This window comes from Homarus americanus, unplaced genomic scaffold, assembly GCF_018991925.1.
Source record: "Homarus americanus isolate GMGI-L3 unplaced genomic scaffold, GMGI_Hamer_2.0 scaffold45698, whole genome shotgun sequence".
Lineage (NCBI taxonomy): Eukaryota > Metazoa > Arthropoda > Malacostraca > Decapoda > Nephropidae > Homarus > Homarus americanus.
Genome location: NW_024735554.1, coordinates 9,198,118 through 9,219,518, shown reverse-complemented (window position 1 = coordinate 9,219,518; position 21,401 = coordinate 9,198,118). Strand labels below are relative to the sequence as shown.

At 36.3% G+C, this 21,401-nt stretch overlaps 1 protein-coding gene across 2 annotated transcripts; it reads left to right on the top strand.

Annotated features, from left to right (window-relative positions):
* Positions 1 to 7,451: 7,451 nt before the first annotated feature.
* LOC121871496 (leucine-rich repeat-containing protein 47-like) lies at positions 7,452 to 21,401 on the top strand. 2 transcript variants are annotated; one of them, XM_042373885.1, is made up of 6 exons: positions 7,452 to 7,851; positions 11,979 to 12,172; positions 15,571 to 15,735; positions 17,394 to 17,629; positions 19,729 to 19,831; positions 20,928 to 21,401. In XM_042373885.1, exons 1-6 carry the CDS (start codon positions 7,542 to 7,544, stop codon positions 21,189 to 21,191), a joined length of 1,272 nt encoding a protein of 423 aa, XP_042229819.1. In that variant the 5' UTR covers positions 7,452 to 7,541; the 3' UTR covers positions 21,192 to 21,401. The 2 variants fall into 2 exon arrangements, with proteins under 2 accessions (XP_042229819.1, XP_042229818.1); XM_042373884.1 differs by having other exon boundaries at positions 7,452 to 8,154.

Here is a 21,401-nt window from a genome sequence, read left to right as displayed (position 1 = left end):
AAGGAGTGTTACTTATTTTCTTCATTTTTTGTTTCCCTTCGGGTAGGAGTCTCACACCCATCTGTCCAGAGGTTTACCATTTTTAATCTTTAATTATTGATGACAAGAGTACTGTATTTACTAATCTAGAATACGCGTTTAAAGACTTTGCTGTTGAAGTCCAGAAAACCATTATCACATCATCAGCGGCTCCACAATACTGCTCTATGTAGTTCGCTCCTCTCCTGCTATTAACCACTATCCAAAGTCTAAATAAACCACAATCCTTCTCTCTTCCCGTGTCTTATTACGTGCTTATCAAAACTTTTCTGGGTAAATCCCTTAGCCTTCTGCCCTCCACGTAACAATTCAGTCCAAGCTCAAATATAATGCAAAAATCAATTATAAGTGCCCGCGCGTGCGTGATACAGTCCCTTTTAGACTATGTTTATTGTACTGCAGTGTGAGGGTGAAGGCCCATAGTCATAAGGTGGATTCCTCCAGCTAACACTTAGGAAACAACTCAGACGTCAGTCACGTGAGCCTGGAGTCAGATGTCACAGACCTAGGATGAGATAACACAGGTGTATTTCCTCCCCATTATCTGGATACCTGTAAACCAACTGGGGTTTCCCGTTAAGCTGGTGGGGACATGGTTATACATACAGTACATCTACTAGGGGCGTGTCCACGGGGAATGAGGCAGGGGGTCAACTTTCTATAAGTTGATCAGTTTCAGGTAAGGGGCAGATGTTCTCTCTAGCTCGAAAGAGAACACCCGACTCAAATCTATTTGATCGAGTCTTGTCTTTCAAAAGTTATCATGTTATTTAAAACATCGTACTCAAGGGGTTAAAATATCGTTCTTAAAGGGTTAATATCAATAAAAATCTTAAGTTTACTGCATTGGAGGGTTGGCATTCCATTGGTCTTGTGAGAGGGCTGTTGGTAAAGTCCTTTTGAAATGCGAAAATGAATATAACCAATCGGCAGAACCTCTCTTAATATTACTTTTCGTATTTTGAGAAATAATATATATATATTTTTTTTTTTCATATTTTATCAAAATTTTATATATTTTCATGGTGGAAATGCCCAAGATAAAAGCTAAATTTATCATGAATATTAGCTGCAAATACACAACTTTGTTATGAATCTTCAAATTACATAAACAAGTAAGAGATTAATTCTCAAAAAATTAATGATGATGTAAGTACTCCTTTTTGGCTAGTTCGTTTTTACATTTCAGAGTCGCAGTGGGTGTGTCTGTCTGTGTGACTCAGCCACTGAAGGCTGAGTGGTGGTAGTGGACTATTATAGTGCTGCGCACTGCACTCCCGGATATTGTTAAGGTTTGCTTGAGGAGAGTTATGTAAGGAAACACCTTCCTTTGTTTTCATAAATCCTTTGTTTGGCGGATCGTTTACACTAAAATAATATGTTTATGTTCATAATCCACGACAGGAATGTAAGAATAACGCATAAACTGTATTCTCCCCACAGAAGCAATACAGACAGTATATCACTGGGAGAATGATTTTTTTTTAACGGTGTTGCAGTGATAAATACAGTGAAGCTGATTATTTTTTATGCATAAATTATACTGTACATGGTTTGTTATTTGATTTTTTTTATAACTGCATTATAACATGTGTAAATTAAGGGGTATTGATATTGCTAACAGTTTATTGTGTTTATTACAATGTACACGTACCAATTTTAACGTTTTGTTTTTCTTTTAAAAAAATACAGCGAAATTACATTTCTCAAGTACGCTTTATAAATTTACTCTACAGTATATCTAGTTTTCATGGGTTTCACAAAATAATATTCAGTGAAATGTTAATAGAATTTTATTTACATCCGTTAAAAAAAGTACACTTATTTCCATTAAATATAACTAAGCTTATTGCATGTTCAATAATGGTACATACATATAGTGGAATTATTTATATAATTCATATATGCAGTGTTATGCGCTAACATATGCCAGTATATATCATTTGTATAGACTATTATCATATGTATACAGTATGTTTGTATGCATGCTTTCCCACCTGTTACTTCGGGACATTTAGTAAGTCATAAATTCATAATATACTATACTGTCTCCTGACCTTTTGAGAATTTCCCCAGTGAAAAATGTGGAAAAAATGCCCTGATATATAATGGCACAAATTAGTCTAACAATACAATCGTCACTACCCTCTCTACGTTGCTGAATCGATCGAGTCAAAGTTTCGAAGGTTTACTAATGACATCTAAAGTTTCGACTGGCGGGTGGCGGTTCGAACAGGTGAGATTAACCAGTCAACAGGTAATGTATCCGAGGTCACTGGGTCTTGCGCTGGGCCCCCCACCCACACGCGCGGGGCCCCGGGCGGTCGCCCTGTGCCCCCCCAAAGGACGGGCCTGACTAAGGAGACCTGGGGAAGGAGGGGTTGCATGTCCGTCAACCCACACATTGGAATCGTGGGGCGGAGGAACAACCTGCCGGTACTACTACTTTTTAAGTTTAACAAATTTATTGACAAAGCTTGGAGTACAGTTTGCCTATTCTGAGTAATTCAGTCAGGTCTTGACACTGAGGGTGGTATCACTTCTCACTGCCTGCTACTGATTAATAACAACAACTACAATAATAATAATAATAATAATAATAATAATAATAATAATAATAATAATAATAATAATAATAATAATAAAAACAGTTTTTATGCAAAAGATAAACTCACCTTTATAACATAAGAGGTAAAGAAACAAACTATGGTGGTGTGTGTCTTATGTCAATGTTTTTTCTTTTTTGTGGAGTGTGTGTATTCCCTGGGTGAAGGGAGGGAAAGGGAGAGGGGGGTACAGAATGCAGGACAAAGAAAGGGGGTGAGAAAAAAACAGGAAACAACACGATCACCACACACCACCAGCATTTGTTTCACCATCAGAGTACTTCCCCAGAAGCTTGTTATTTTCCAAGATAAATATATATCCAGGTGCATCCGTTTCTTTTATATCACGTGTCTTTCATTACCCATTATATCCCGAGGTTGTTACCAAGACAGGGAGCTATGTAGCCTTATAGAGGTGTAATGGCTTAATCCAATGGGTAAACTCAAAATTAGATGTGCAGTTTTAGATACGGCCACATAGAAGACACTATTTGGATGAATGGATGAGTGACATTTTAGGTATGACAGATAGTTGATGGGATGAGTGGATAGATATTCAGTTAAGTCTTCATACAAGTTTTCACGTATTCAATATGTATAATAGTCAAACATAGAGGATAAGAGCAGGGGAGTGAGGTGAGACATAGATTTGGTGTTGATAACGATTGAGGAAGAATGATGCATAGAACAGGGTCAAGCAAGAGGCTAAATAGACATATAAAAGACTATTGAAGTGAACATCAAGCAGAAAAGAGAAAAAATTGCAGTCATCATATACAGTATATAGTATTATATTCCATAACAAAGATACCCGAAAGGAAGAAAAACTGGAGAGTATGGACGGTTAGTTAGAGTAGGAAATGAAATGCCGTATATGGTACAGAGTGCGATAAGACCTTTAGGAGTAAAACAAAATATAGAAACACTAATTGATTGTTTGGTATGAAATGGCCTGGAGATCAAGATTTTTTTTTCCAGACATAGAGGGGAATTCAAGTACGTATATACAAGATAAACATGGAGTAGCATTATAGGTTAACTTCATAAAAAAAAAATATTAATTGTATAGCATAAGAGAACTGTCCCTTTTCTCGGAGCTATTCTAGCTATTCAGTGGCGTGGTAGGGAGGGAGACAAGAAGGACCAGCGCCCTAAGAGTAGTTTAGTTTAACAAATTTATTGACAAAACTTGGGGTACAGTTTGCCTATTCTGAGGAATTCAATCAGGTCTTGACACTGAGGGTGGTATCACTTCTCACTGCCACGCAGGATAGAGGTTCATTCACAAAGAAATACATCATATTCCTGAACAGTATACTGTATATAGGTCAGATTACATAAGAACATAAGAAAAAAGGAGTCTGCAATAGGCCGGTTGGCCTGTGCATGGCAGCTCCTGTCGAGAGTTACTACCACTCTCTATCATCCATGAATCTATCTAGCCTTTTAAAACTTTCCAGCGTTCCAGCACTTACTATAAAGTTGCTAAGCTTGTTCCACTCGTCCACCACCCAATTTGTGAACCAGTTCCTTCCTATCTCCCTCCCAAACCTAAACTCATCCAACTTAAATCCGTTGCTGCTAGTCCTATCCTGCTCGGATATTATTTGAACTTTGTCTATATCCCCTTTATTGATTCCTTTCACCCACTTAAATACTTTTATCATATCTCCCCGCACTCTTCGTCTTTCTAGGGAATGCAAGTTTAGTTTCTTTAACCTATCTTGATATGGAAGGTTTCTAAGTCCCGGAATAATTTTCGTCATTCTTCGCTGCACCGATTCCAGTGAATTGATATCCATTCTATAATAAGGGCACCAGAACTGAACCGCATAATCGAGGTGCGGCCTGACTAGCGCAAAATATAGTTGCAATAAGACCTCTGCACTCTTATTACTTACACTTCTAGATATAAAACCTAATATTCTGTTTGCCTTATTTCGAACATTAACGCACTGTTTTCTAGGCCGTAGGTCCGGGCTTAAAAGTACCCCTAAGTCTCTTTCACAAGTCGACTTCTCTAGGTTGATGTTGTTAAGGCTGTATACATTGACAGTATTTGTTCTTCCAATATTAAGTACTCTGCACTTGCTGGTGTTGAATTTCATTTGCCATTTTTCTGACCACTCCTGCAGTTTATTTAAATCCTCCTGCAGTGCATTTGCATCCTGCCCTGAATTAATCTGCCGCCCTATTTTGGTGTCATCCGCAGACTTGCTTATGTTACTACTGATCCCAGTATCTAGATCGTTTATGTAGATTATGAACAAGAGTGGGTCTAGTACTGACCCCTGGGGAACCCCACTGGTAACACGACCCCACTCAGATTTAACACCATCTACGCTGACCCTCTGCGTTCTATCGGTGAGCCATGATTTTATCCAATTTAAAACGCTCACCTCGATACCACGAGCCTTAACTTTTCTAAGAAGCCTCTGATGCGGTACTCTGTCAAATGCTTTGCTAAGTCTAAGTAAGTAACATCGTAATTTTCGTCATTATCTACTACCTCGAAGACTTTCCTAAAAAAAGTCAGCAGATTTGTTAGACAAGATTTTCCCTTTGTAAACCCGTGTTGAGGTTCGTACACAGAGAAATACATCATATTCATTAGCAGTATATATAGGTCAGAGTCATGTGGGTGATGTCACTGCTCACTGCCAGGCAGGACAGTGGTTCATATACATTGGACGTCATATTCTAATTGAAGTTTAATCAGTGTGGGCTAGCAAATTTGGCATAAACAGCAAGAATGTCCTCAAGCACACCCGATTCAATGTAGTAATTACAAAGTTCATGATACAATAAGCCAGGTGGCCTGAAGTCTTTGACAGCGTCACATTCAATAAAATAGTGTTCAAATGCATGCTTTAAAGGTTTATCACAAAGTTTACATGCTGAGTGTTCAGGTATGGGTACAGCGTTACTAACTTGCCATATGTGTCTGTATCCTAGCCTAATTCTGGGGTAGAAAAAGTTTGGACAATTCAGTCTTAAGGCATGTCTAACGTGATTAGGCGAGCAAGGTCACGTGATATCTTGGTGCCATCTTCTCATCTTTGCTCAGTCACCGAATAACCAACCATACATGGCCTGGGAAACACTATGTTTTAAATGTCATGTTTTTGTAGCATCCGTCTGTGTTAGGCCGTGATATGGTTTGCTGTGTAGCCAGGGTTGTTCCAACTGTTCAGGAATGAGGAAGATCATGTACAGAAACCCGACTCAAATAAAAAAAAGAAGGAAATCAAAGTCCGCCTTCACTGTCTATAATCACTCCTGGACATGTGTATACCTACAATGTTTATTATACACCCAAATTTACCAGGAGACTAGACAGGTCATTTCTAAACCCACCTCCTCCATTGTGACCTCACTCCGCCTAGACCAGTGGTTCTCAACCTTTTTCACTCCATTTCCCCCTTGAAGAATTTTCAACATCCTCGTGGCTTCCACTGTTTTCGTGATGGTATCCCAGGCCAGACTGAGATTATTCGGTCCTATCACCACTTGCAAAGGGATGACACACGGACATGTACTGAACAAGTCAGTTCAGCAGCTCGGTCCAGTGCCTGTCACACAGACAGGGACTGGACCTGTGAAATCTTAAATAATCCGTAAAAAAAAAAAAAAAAGTTAGCACCAGAGTATGTAAATATTAAAATTGTATTGTCGTTATGATTAAACACAATGACAAAAAAGAATGAAAATTTTCTTCTGCCAAGTCAAAATAAGTAATACAAGTTTTGTTTAATTCAGATTCCCAACATTATTTGGAAACGTACAATTTATAACAGCTCTCCGTGGCTTCCCTAAATTCTTGCCGTGGCTCCCTTGGGGGCCATGGCCCCCAGGTTGAGAACCACTGTCCTAGACTTAGGTGATATTGGCCGTGGTATTGTAAGTTGTAGGTATAATTTCCTTTTGTTCCCCAGTTTGTAGCAGTCTCTGTGTTGAGAAGGGTGAGTGAGTGATTCACGGAAAAATGTGAGTGTGGTTATATATATATATATATATATATATATATATATATATATATATATATATATATATATATATATATATATATATATATATATATATATATATATATATATATATATATATATATATATATATATATATATATGTATATATATATATACATATATATATATATATATATATATACATATATATGTATATATATATATATGTATATATATATATATATATATATATATATATATATATATATATATATATATATATATATATATATACATATATATATATATATATGTATATATATATATATATATATATATATATATATACATATATATATATATATATATATATATATATATATATATATATATATATATATATATATATATATATATATATATATATATATATAATTCACATATTTCGGTAAGAAATCGGTAGTCTTTGTTATGATTGTTTGTTTACATTCAGATCTGTATGATAGAATGTCATGTATATTTTTTCCCCAATTAAAACAACGCATTGGCAAGAGAAAAGTACGAATGGATCTATCTATTTATTAAAAAACCCTAAATATATCGGATTTTTTTATTGTTTAGTAAATAGTTGATTTGGTTACCTTGACTAAAGGTATTTGTGGCAGAATTGAATTTTATAGCCATTCGAAGATAGAAAATATTGGCAATAAAATTAAATAAAAAATAAATCTTAAATTTATGTAAATTATTATGAAATAAATTAGGGTGTTTTCTGTTAGATTTGATAATGCAAACTGCCATTTACAATTTGTCGGTCTAAAAGGAGGGGGGGGGGGTTCATAGGCCATCCTGGGGAAAAAATCTTGACAGCATGGCATGTGGAGTGTAGCGGACCTGAGGGAAGACCTAAACACGACAAGTTACCATCATGTGGCCTGAAGTACAACAAGCTCTGGACGAGAAGCGTTATGAACTGGTGCTCAGTGGGGACGACATAAACAAGAAAATAGAAGATGAAGGATTAGATCCAGGCTTATATGAATTGTCACATCTCAATTTCCTTAGGGTGTCCAAGTCACCTCTTGTGACAATCTCTGAAGACATTGGCAAACTCCGTAACTTGACCAACCTGATCCTCCCAGGCAACAAGATTCAAACTCTACCTGAAACAATTGGGAATCTTGAAAAAATGAAACTCCTGGATATATCGATAAACTGTCTTCAGAGTTTGCCAAATGGTATTGGTAACTTAATCAGTCTAACAACTCTGAATGCTAACAATAATGAATTACTTGCTTTGCCAAATTTAGAAAAGTGTATCAATCTTGCAATTCTGGATGTAAGTGGAAATAAATTATCAGATTTTCCTGATATTTGTCATGAAAGTCTCGCGCACTTGGCAGATGTTAAGCTTACCAGTAATCAGATAAATGAAATCCCTACAAATGTGTCAACACTTCCGTCACTGAAGACACTTGATTTGGGGAGTAATGTTATTAAGGTTGTTCCGGGAGAACTCATTGATTGTGTCAAACTGAAAGGTAAGGATGCTTGTAACAAACAACTTATAGGCAGTTCATATTTGTTATGTAGTGGATATTTTGCTGAGACCGGCTAAGATCCTAATAACGCTATTTTACCGTGAGTGCACTTTGATTGGTTAAGTACTTTCTGTTTAATACATTGGGGGGTGTGTCCCCCAGCTTGGAAGTTAGGAAGGCTACTTTGTTTGGTTAGGTTAGGTTGGTTTCGGTTCTTGTAAATGTCGCCTCTCTTATAATGACAAGTTTCCATGCACAACATAAATATGGTTAGGTATGTTTATAGCTACACAACGATCAACTCATGATGAAATAAATCCCAAATGCTGCCAGAGCGGTCCAACGAATTACCCAAATGTACCCAAAAGTATATTAAATCAGGGTAAAATCTTAACGAATATATGTTTTACATCAATAAAACCTGATTAATAATGTTTTCATTGAAATGTAGTCAAAATAATGAAATAATAAACAGCAAAAAATGCTGAATTCCAAAGAGTCACCTATCCAAATTGGAGATATAATTACCGATGTTTCTGTTACTTGGGGTATTTAACATAGCCGTAGGATTTACTTTTCGTTAGGTTAGGTTAGCGAAGTGCATCACGATGGATCTGAGTTATCTCCCTTGTTCACAAACTCTTTGGAATTTAGCGTTTGCCGATACTGAAAGTTTTTCGCTGTTTATTATTTCATCTTAAAAATTATTTTTACAAAATTACACTAAAAATATTATTAAACATGTTTTGTGTATGTATAACAGATATTCGTTAAGATTTTACCCATATTTGCTATACTTTTGGCTACTTTCGGGTACATTTGGGTACTTTTGGGTAATTCGTGGCTCCCCCCGTCAGTAATCATTGACGACTGACCCGTGGCCGATTTTTCTTGGAAAACGATTATAAAAATGCCGCAATTTCACTGTGTTTTATAGTGGACACTATTGTAGTTTGTGCAAATGTGTTAAAAAAGTGGTTATCTCTAAATTAAACCTAACTTTAGTTGATATGAAAAACAAGCAGCAGAAGCATTGTTAGAAGACCTCACCAACCTAACCAAACAAACCTACCTAACCTTACCTAATTTCCTAGCCGGGGACTCTGTCCCACGGACCCTCTGGTATATTAAACAGTAGGAACTTTCTACGATATACTGTAGTGTGATTTTAATTTTTTTGTGGACACGAGAGCAGCCATCCATACTGAATGGTTCTTGAGCATACACTGATCATCAGCATTAATCAATCCTGGACAGTGGAGTGTTTTAATGTATGACAATATGATTGGCTGTTTACATCCTGCGATGAGATGTCACCGCCAAGAAGATAAAGTAGTGGGCACCTGAGACCTCATTATCTACCAAACGAAGCATTTGCACAAGAAATGATTCTCATATCAGAACTCACTGATGAAAATGAAGTAAGAAAATAAACAATAAAACAAATAACTCATCCGTGTCGTCAGTCATCAATAATAATCTAACAGTCAAATATAGTTCTCGCGTTTGCCATTAATAGATGATTAGCCAATCGGAGCGCACTTGCAATAAAATAGCAATGGTAGGAACTTAGCCGGTCACGGCAAAATATCCATTGCCTATTTGTTATGTCACGAACTTTTACTCACTTTCACTGTTTATCCGGCATTAGTTCTGATTAGACGAGGCTGATGACGCTGATTTGGGATTACTGAACTCGGTCACTCAAAACTTGTGTACTGTTACCTTAACCCAACCTAACCTAACTACGTATTTGCAACTGACCAAATTCAGTAATCTAGATCATCAGCCTCAGTCAATCAGAATGACTGCATGACCTAGCTTAAGTAATTAAATGTCTGAACATATTAATAGCCACTTTAACCCTTTAAGGGCAGGGGTTTCTCTCTGGTGAATATAATATCTGTCATTATCCAGAATAAAATACCTAAGTGTGGAGCTGCCCTCTAATGGATTAAAATTACAGTACAGGTATTCCCTTAAAGCTCTCTGGGGTTAGGTAAAATGGACCCCGTGAGAATGCAAAATCCGCGAGTTTTCATACCAGTTCCAGGAGTGTGCAAAATACATATATAAATAGCTATATGCACATGTATAATAACATTATGTATGCATAAGACAATATAATAAATATGAAATAACAGAATTAAACAAACACGAAATAACACTATATGGACATTAGGGCCACACAGTGATAGTGAGCTGTGGTAGTGAGAAACATGATACCATATAGCCAGTGATTTGGCTTTGCCAGTACAATAAGCTCTTAAATCTGAAGAAAAAAAAATTCTGCTTAAAATATACCTTGATAATTATAGGGTGCATCTTATGACCTGGGAAATTGTTCTCTCTGTACTGTGCTGAAGTGTTGACTCCTCTTGATCCCTGGCACATAGCCTCAGATATATTTTGTTGATTTACCATGGCAATCCATTAGTTTCCAAGGCACGCAAGCTTTAAAACGGCGAGCTTTAAGGAAATACTGTATGTCTTGGTAAAATTATTGTTTTGGTCATCCAGCGAATTTTAGGAGTTTAACTTTTGGACTCCGCAGTTTAGACAATTCTAAGACACTTTTCTTCCATAGCGTTTCCGTCTGAGGTTTATATTTTTCGATTATTTTAAGCGATAAAATTACACATGATATTACTTATTCAAAGTGGGCAGGGCTTTGAAGTGGAGGGAAAGTGTGGGGTAAAATACTAAACAAACTTTTAAAAACCTGACCTAATGTTTCCTAACCTTTAAAAATCCACAAACTATAAAAAAAATTACTTTATTCGTGTTTTTGGTGTTTGGTTGGTGATGTTGTTTTCGGTTTTTAGAATGTGTTGTTTTCGGTGTTCAGATGAGGGATCCATAAGCTCAAAAGTTAGGTAAGGTTTTCAAAAGTTTGTTTAGTATTTTACCCCACCTTTTCTCACGACTTCAAAGCCCTGCCCACTTTGAATAAGTAATATTATGGGTAATTTTATCACTTAAAATACTAAAAAAAAAAATATTTCCGATGGAAATGCTATAAAAGAAAAGTTTTAGAATTGCATAAACTACTGATTCCAAAACTTAAAATCCTAAAATTTGCTGAATGACCGAAACAATAATACCTGTAATACCAAAGTATTTACTTTTGTACTGTTTGACAAGAAGAAACTGAATTATTTGGCTCGATTAGATTTTGTTGGTATTTGTCATATGTAATTATAAATGATGTAGTACAGTCAGTTCTCCTATAATGCAGTACAGTAGTTGTGTTCCTGAAAAACACTGCATTATAGAAAAATCGTATTGTAGTAACCATTGATTGAGTGGGAATTAAGGGATTAGGGGTAGTAGTTTCATACCACTTTATTATGTCAAATATTTGTTCAAGGGTAATATCTTTTCTTCATTTTACTTCACTTCCACTACAATCACTCCCAGAATGCTTCACACCCTTACCACACATTGTAATTAAAAAGAATAAAGTTGATACAGTACTTATACTGTCCAGTAATAAGATAAAGCACAGTCTGATGTGTATGAAAGATAAACAGACTGTTAGGGTGGCACACTGCCAAAGCGACTGCATATCTGCGTACTTTTATGTGAGAACCATAGCTCCTTTTACAGCATAGTACAGTACAGTAATACAATATTAACACATGTTAAAATATATTTGTATACCGCAGTTTTAGTTTGTGGTAAAGAATTGTTACTTCTTCATTATCTCTTAGTACCAGTGATTGATGATTATTACCCTTCTTCACTGCAAAGGGCTTGTGCTTCTCTTATTACTTCAGAAAAAAAGTATTGTATTTTAAATAACTTCTCTTGATCATTGACAGATTTAAACTTGAAGGGGAATCCTCTAAATGATCGTCGCTTCAGAAAGCTGGTTGAATCAGATCGCTGCCTTCCACGTCAGGTGATTGACTACATCCGGCAGCATTGTCCAAGATCTGAAAATAGCAAAGGTGGAGCTCCTGGCAAGGGCAAGAAAGGAAAGGGAGGCAAAGGAAAGGCTAAAGATGAAGACGAGGTACCTATTATTGCAGTATTTAATCTGTTATAATATTCCAATGCTTTTCCATTTCCATAATTTTCATTCTTTAATTTTTAGTTATTATGCTTACAGTGAAATTTTCAAACTTGTACATTATCACATTTCCATAACTCATTTGGATTTTCATCAGTTGTACTTAGTTATTTGGGTGCACTGATTATTACCTTACTACAGTACAGTACTGTATTTGATAATTCAGTATTAATTTTCAAATATTGCACTGCATAATACAGTTACATTGCTTAGGCGGATACAGAGGGAGTGTGTAAACCCACTTCTTGTCTTATATATATATATATATATATATATATATATATATATATATATATATATATATATATATATATATATATATATATATATATATATATATATATATATATATATATATATATATATATATATATATATATATATATATATATATATATGGCCTGGGCATAGGTCATCAACCCACAACAGGGCCTGAGGGGCAAAAAAGTAAGGGTAAAAAAAAATAAAAAAAAATTGAGGAGAAAAAGGCTAGTATGTTAATTTACACCGCGAAAATGACGGAAAACCATCTTTTTGAAGTGGTCAGATTGTAAGAGGATGTAAACACAAGAAGGCAAAGCATTCCACAGTTTGGCTGTGTGAAAAAAGAAGGATGTACTGTAATGGGTTATTCTAGTGTGACCGACATCCACATAGAAACGGTGGGCACTGCAGACAGGGTGAGTGTTACGAGCCCACAGCCTTGTCAGTAGTTCACAGGATGCCAAAACCACCAGACATTGTCTGTTAAAGTACCTGTAAAAGAGAGTGAAGCAACATTGTGGTGAAGAGAAAGGGAAGTCCTTCCTTGCCAGCCATAGTTAATCATTGTTGCATACAAAAAATATCTGTTGTGGGAATACCCTGGAAACCACATTTTTTTTTTTTTTTTTCACGGGAATTAGCCCACCCGGACACAGGTCAAACGACCCACAACGGAGCCTGGGGGGCGAAAAAAAAAAGAACTGAAAGAAATTGTAAATATAGAAAAAAAGGTTATACTGTACTGTATTAATCTACACCATGAAGATGCCGGAAAACCAGCTTTTTAAAGTGAGACAGATTGTAAGAGCGTGGAAACACAGAAGAAGGCAGAGCATTCCACAGTTTGGCTGTGTGAGGAAAGAAGGAGGTACTATAACGGGTTATTCTCGTGTGACCGACATCCACAGAGAAATGGTGGGCACCGCGGGCAAGACTGTGTTACGAACCCACGGCCTTGCCGGCGGTACACAGGATGCCAAATCCACTGAACATTGCCCGTTAAAGTACCTGTAAAAGAGAGAGAGTGAAGCAACATTGTGGCGAAGAGAAAGGGAAGAGAGATTGTCGGCTAAGGGAGGAGAGTTAATAAGACGAAATGCCTTTGATTCCACCCTATCTAACAGTTGGACAGAAGAAGAGCCACCCCAGATATGAGAGCAGTACTCCAAGTTAGGACGAATGAATCCCTTATATACTTGGAGCAACTGCTCAGGAGTGAAGTAGCTGCGGCATCTGTACAGCATTCCCAACTTTCGGGAGGCAGCTTTAATTATACTAAGGATGTCTGATTTCCAGGACATATTGGAGGAAATGGTGAGGCCTAACATATTTATTTCAGAATTTCGGAGGATGATAGCCCACCCCCTCACTGTAGTTCAGATTAGTTAAGTTAATTAATATTTAGATATGTTATTGGAGACATTAGATATGGGGCGCGTATGACCAGAGTGGACAAAGTGCCCCCCCCCCCCCATAAAAAGGAGACCTCTGGTTCTTTCTCTCTCTCTCTCTCTCTCTGTGATCTGCCACCTGCCACCCTCACTGCCAGCTCGTAGTGACGCTTGGGTAGTTTTACTTAATAAGAAAATCGACCATATTGCCACTTCCATTCTTAGTAACCGAGTTTCTCTCGGGATACAGAGGTGATTTTCTTATCCTTTTGTGAATAAATCTCGATTTTGACCGTATTGGTGCTTTGTCCACTCTGGTTGTACAAACCTAAAATAGCATATACAGTAGAGTTCATAAAAGTCATTTACTGTATATCAATCAATAGCATCTGAATCAATCTATCAAAATTTCAGCATCATGTCCAAGGGTTGGCAACCATGGTTTCGAGCTGTTTTTATCAATCCTCACAGAATTTGAAAACTCAGTTCTTAATTTTGTTCATCCATCCCAGTCTCTACTTTCCCCAGGCCTCCCTACCTCAATTTTTCCATTAATAGTTTTACTATTATCCTCATATCCTTAATTATATGGCCAAATTATCTAATTTTTCATATTTTTTTTTTTTTCAATCTTATTATTTCATTTGTTTTCCTATCGATGTAACTCATTTATAGAATTTTTCTGTATTACTACAGTATATATTCAAAGGCCTCTAACAGCCTAATGGTGTCTGAATTCAGTATTTTTAAAATGTAATTAGGAGAAATAATATACAGTCATCCCTTGGTTATCACGCCCAATTGGGACCGCGCTGAGTGCATGATAACGAAAGTACAGAACCTATGGGATTTATTCTAAATTTTTCCAGGCACCCAAGACCCAACCCCAACATTCCCATTTTACGACCATTTAGACCCACTAAAGATATAGATAATGTTATGGTAAATATCAGAAACACACATAGGCATGGCTAGGTTTATTACAAAGTGATGAAAAGGGTACGCTCAATACTGTAGTCCACAAAACATGTAGCTATGCTTTCTTTATTTGAGTTCCTCATCATAGGAGTCCCTTTTCTCATCGCTTCAGGACACCTGAGTCCTCCGTTTTCTCTCAATCTTAGAGTGCACCCGAGACTTCGTTATTCCTTAGTAATGACACAGAATTTGAAATTGCAACTGGGATTGCAATTGTTGAGGCAACTTAGATATGTCTGGTTATAGTTGGAACATTCAAGATCCATTGTGAGTGATGTTGAAAGCTTCAACAGTCTTTATGGTTGGTAAAACTTGTCAAGTAAGTAAGTGTCAGATCTGTCAGTATGAGTGGCATGTGTGAGTGCTTGTGTTTGTACAACCGCTTTCATGTTTTGTACATCCATCCATTTTCATCCATCAAATGTGTTTTTGTCAATTTGTAGGTGAAAGATTTTATCCTCAATAGATGTAGGTGAAGCAAGGGGGTAACATTACACCTGGAGGCAAATGCGTGATAACCAAATTCTCGGCCTGAAAAATGCGCTATAACGGCAGGTGTGCAGATTTTGATGGAGGCTTGATAACAAAAATCGCGATAACCAAGTGCGCTATAACCAAGGGATGACTGTACTCTATTGTATTCTCTAACCAAATAAGATGAGTACAGGGTATATTTTGCAAATATATATTTGAGTTTCTTTTCCTCAGGTAGACATTTTGTGTAATGAACTACGTGTTCTAAGTGTGAAAGATACAGTTCCAGTAGTACAAGTTACTACAGCTGCTAAGGATGTACGCCCGTACATAGTTTGCTGTGTACTTCAGGGAGTTGACTTAAGTGGTGATAATCTGAAGAAGTTTATTTCTACTCAGGTAAGCTAAGAAGATTTTTTGTCTGTATTTTATAGATATTTATTTTATGCCATTATATCATGGTAGCTTATTTGAGAAGTTTCCATACAAAAAAAGCATCTCCATATCAGTAAATGTCATGAATAAACAGGAGTGCTTTAGTGATTCAATGTGAATTATGCAGCTTCCTCTGACCATCCCATCCCATAGGATAGGTGATTAGCACAAATGCACACAATATTCCAAAATGCTTTCCTGAAGAATTGTGGCATTAGTTAGTCATCATTTGTAAATTATTTTTAATTGTAAAATGAAGGGATGCATTCCAGCCCCCTTCATCAGACCTCTATTGGCCCACATTTGTAGAGCCATGAATAAAAATTCGCTCCCTCTCTGGACCTCTCAAACTGACGCAGTATCAATCCCAAATGAGATAAAACGGCACACCCAGCCTAGATGATACTGTATTCAGGGAAAGTCACTTTTGAGACTTTCCTGTGACCCAATCTTACCACTGGGAGCAAATTTTTGGTTCATGTAAATACAATTAGTAGTTGATTAACTGCCATTTGGTGCATTACCCAGTGCAGTACATACTAGATTTTTTTTGTACATTGCACAAGCAAATTTGTTAATTGTAAAGAACTATTGGTGATACTGTACTCATAATACATCAAATGACACAAGAAGTGGATGATAAGTCTAGTGGAGATGATATTCTCAGTAAATGATATTTCTGCAATTGATGTTTAGCTTAAAATTTTTTCTCTGTCAGTTAACTAACAGCTATACAGTACATTACTTGCATATAAACACTGTGTAAAAAAGAAATTGGCAGGCAGGGAGGGTGGCATGTCACATACTGTAGGGGTGACAGTTAAAAGTCTGCAATTTTCTTTTCACACCAGAAATTTATTTTTTTTACTTTAATTAAGAGGTGGAGGTAGCGTACACTAACAATGTACTGCAAATAATTCAATACGGTGATCTCCCTATTAGTCAGGTCAATTGGTGCAGAGCATTTCCAGGTTTGAAAGATTTCCTGTATTGAGATGAATTCTCTTATCCCTGGAGTAAATCGCACAGTCCCAGAATTTTTTCAGACATTAGCAAATATTTTCGCATCTGGCATGGAGCACTGTTGCTACGGAGGCTTAACTCTTGATTTTTCATACTGTATGGTACATAAAACAGAACCTGGGACAAAAAAAATTTCTTCAGAAACTGGATCTTCAAAAATTGGAGACTGCTTGTTTCATTTATTATGTGTAGTATTGGCTCATAATCATTTTACAGTACGTATACATCAAAAACTTTAATTAAGATTAGGTTCTAAGATGGAAAAGCTTTTTTATTTTCCCTCGTTTTCTTAGAAACATACAGTATATCAGCTTCTATAATGGGATTTTCTGGGGAAATGTGTTCCTATTTACAAAAAAATAAATTTACAAAAAGGTTTTAGGAATGGAACCTTTTTATAAATTGGTGTCTCTCTTTAGTTTTGGTAAATCTGAATTTTTACTTTCACTTAAGCAAATTTTTTCCCTTGGAAATGTATACTTTAAGTTTATTAATATTTTTTAATATTTTCTCCATCACTGTAAATTTTTTCTCTTACGAAGTGATCCCAGGGCATTCTACCATCTTATAAATTTTTTTTTTCATGGTGGTAAAATTAGACAAAACTCCATGAGGGTGTATGTGAGAAGAGGTTGGCAGCTACAATTGCAACACATGACCTGGCCAAGATAAAAGGCCCTCTGAAGTTCATCGCTGGAGCTCCTGAAGAGATTCGCATTCATCCTCTGGTGAGGGGCAAGGAAATGTCTGCCAGAGAGTTACATGTGGGACTGCAGCAAGAGGCAGAAGCACAGAGAAAACACCAAAAGAGGAACAATATTACAGGACTACACAAGTATGCATATTGTGCATGTTTTATTGAATTTGATGATACAGTACAGTACTGTATAGTTTTACATTGAAAAACAGATTAAATATTATGTAATATTACTCTAAATGTAATAAGCCTTATAACCTGATTATTTTCTTAACAACACAAAAAAGACAATCTTGCCATGAAAGCAGCAGTTGAGTGTAGGTATTGAGGCATAGCTCACTGGTAATATGTAAGAATGTGGGACTCAGACTGAGGCATGTGCCACGTGACACCCACGCATGTACGAACACACAAACTGTCCGGACTGATGCATGATTTTCTGGTCCTTTTTAAATATTTTTGGTAAATTGAGGGGCGGTTTGGAATACTTTGGAAGTCTGAAAAGGGCGAATTCCGGTATTGTATATTGAAGACTAATTTAACGAGGTTTTACTGTATACAGGGTATTTGCTTTTCTTTGTATGTGTATGCTCATGCACTCATACTTTTGCTGAAAGTACTATCCAACTACTGTATTTTAAGTTCTAACAGTCATTAGATCTTTTGTCCATGCACCTATTCAGCTTCATTTTTTCAAACATGCTGCTGCACATTGGTTGATTTTTACTTATTTAGTGATGCAAGAACTATTAAAAAAACTCTATTCCTTTGATAAAAAAAAGGTGTCGGGGAGGCTACATTTGAAGCCTAGGAGTCTTAACCATTACACTAACCCATGTAGTAGTCGACCTTTGTATGACTTGGCTATAAACTGCTGTTTTGTAGATCTCAGTGCAGGCCATAAGTGGAGTGTATAGTTCGTGAACTGGCAAAAGAGAAAATGAACCAGGCATTTCTAAATTGTTCTCTTACCTTATCCAGCTGAGAATTTAGCCTCTGCTCGTTGTAGACAACTTGCAACTTGTGGTGATTACATTGACCACAAATCACAATTCTCTGTCAATGGAATCTAAGTCACTAATACTGGCCCCTGCACAGTAATGCTGTGTGTGCAGGGAATTTTCACATATACAGTAGGTACAGTGCTGGTAGTTTCCTGTGCATGGTAAATTCATGTTTTCTGCGTCATCCAAGTTATGATGTATTGTACAGTCAGATCATAAAGTACAATAAACTTAACCGTTTTAGGAATACTGTATTCGTTATGACAAAGTGTCAGGAATAGCTCCGCTTATTCCCATAAAAGGAAAGCAGGGCTACCAATGTGAATCCAGATGAGAGAACTTTGCACAAAAATTTTCACCAGTGTGTCATATTGTTTGACACTGAAGGGGTAAAAGTAATTTATGGTCTGACTTTACCACTCTAGACCAGTTTAGACCATCATTTCCATGCTGCTCACTTTGCTGTTTTGCAGATGCTGGGACTGTGGAAAAAATTAAATGAGAAAGTACAGTAATAGATTTAATGAGGACCAATTTATACGTTCCTTTCAGCTCTTTTAATCACATCTATAATTGGAATGTGTTTCTTCCATGTGTGAGCAGTGACCATTTTTATATTTCATCTCCCCACCAGCACCACCATTAATAATTTTGCTACAGTACTTAACCCACATTTTACACTACGTAGAATTTATGCCTTTCAGTTTCTACTTTTATGATAAATATGTAAAACTGCGGGGCACTATAATAACATTACTGCACAAAGAGAGGAAAATTCTACAAGGTCATGCAGGAGTGATGTAAATATATTCTGTATAATACGGGCTAACATAAAACTGACTACCCAAAGTTCTCACAGGCCCATAACATGGTCTACCAGCTCTGCCAAAGATAAGAGTTTTGGGTAATTTTTACACTACAGTATTACTGTACTCTGGAATATTGTGTATATGGTCCAGAAGCTCAGAATCCTTATTATTATGGGATATTTCAGATTTTTTTCTTTGTTGAATAATGGGAATGGGGCTGAAATTTAAGGTGTAAATCACCATCCAAATTTTCCCATAAATTATTGTATAATCCTTGATTATCACTTGGTTAATATCTATGCCAGGTTCCAGGAGCATAGCTCCCCCACAGAAGTTGATTGTTCACTCATATTTAGTATAAATGTATTAGGCATTATAATTTTGTTGTAGTTTACTTACTAGTTGTGTACTAATTGTCTTGCAGATTTCTTCATCTAGTGGACCGGTGGAGTCTTTGGCCATGTCTTGTAGATGCTGATGGAACAGTAATATCACTCCCACCACTCACCAATGCAGAAAACACCAAAGTATGAGAAAAATATCACAAGTTCTTACTTTTGTTATAAATATATGAGGATACTGTATTGATAAAAGTACTGTACAGTATCTCAAAAAAGTGTGTCCACTCTGTGTGAAACATCATCAGACCGCGGATGATAGATACAGTACTGGGATATGCACGTTCCTCCCTTGTATAATTTAACATAAATAATACAATGTGTATTTATTTCGGCGTAATTAATATGATGTTCGGTTATCAAATGTAGTAGAATCATTATGCCACAGACCCACGCATACCAACCCTCCTGGGACATCACTACTGTAGTTGCATTTAGCATTTCGAAAGGCATCAGATCCATCTTGGTAGATACATTTTTGAGATACTGTACATGTATCCCATGCTTAAAGTAGCTTCATTTGTTTCATTATGGTGTAGTTGATCAATTAAGGAACACATTTATCTAACGTAGTCCTTGATTTACCGTTTCATTTTTTAACGTTTGGTAAACATGAATATTTAAGAAAAACGTTCATATTACTCTACTCTTCAGCATTGTAAATACAGCTTGATGCTCAGCACTTAGCCTGTTAACCATTAATCTTGCCTCCTTTCCCCTTCCCTCTAACTCCCCAACTCCACACTTTGCTACCAAGCCTCAATATATTGTCTTTTCATTTATCTCTGGTGATTGTTTCTGTTTGTTAAAACACTTATACTGAAATTTAATATAGTGCAAATTTGTTGAAGCACTTTTTTAGCTTTTGGACTTTGACATTTTGCAGCCAGTGAGGGCTTATATGTTTTAACAAACAGCTCTAGTTTGTCTTTGTAATTGTTACTATTATTTACATTTAACTGAGTAATAACACAACTTGCACTTCACACTAGGCTTAGATTTGTTCCCAGTGTTGGTGAAATATTATTTGTTAAGTTACATTATGTTCATTTATTGTAACCAAGCTAACACTGTGAGTACTCTACTTTATTAATGTGAAAATCAGTACAATAACCATTGATAAGGAAGACTTAAACTTTATATTTCCTTATAAAAATATACTTTATTACTGTTGATATTAGACATTGTAATATATAAATATACAGTATATAATTTTTTTTCACAGATAACACAAGAGACAGTGAATGTGTTTGTGGAGGTGACAAGCAGCACATCACTAGGAAAGGCTAAAGAAGTCATTGACTCATTGATTCTTTTTTCCTTACAAACTGGAATCAGTCCAGAAAAGAATGCAGGAGGTAAGGACGTATTAACAATCCAACAAGTTCGAGTTGTGGATGAAGATGGAGGCCTACGTGTTCTGTATCCTTCCCGCACTGATTTGGTTTTCAAAAATGAAAAAGTTAGAGTTGTTATGCCTGACAAGTGAGTTCTAACTATGAAATTGATTGTGCCTGTCAAAATTTAATTACTCAGCTTTATGTTGACATGAGCAATGTTTTTAGTTTTTGGCCAAGACTTTTTTCAAAGTTTGTATGTACAGGTTGACAGTCCCTTATCCGAAATCCTTGGGGCCAGAGGCATTTTGGATTTCGGAATTTTTCGGTTTTCAGAATGGTTAGTTTTTTTTTTTTTTTTT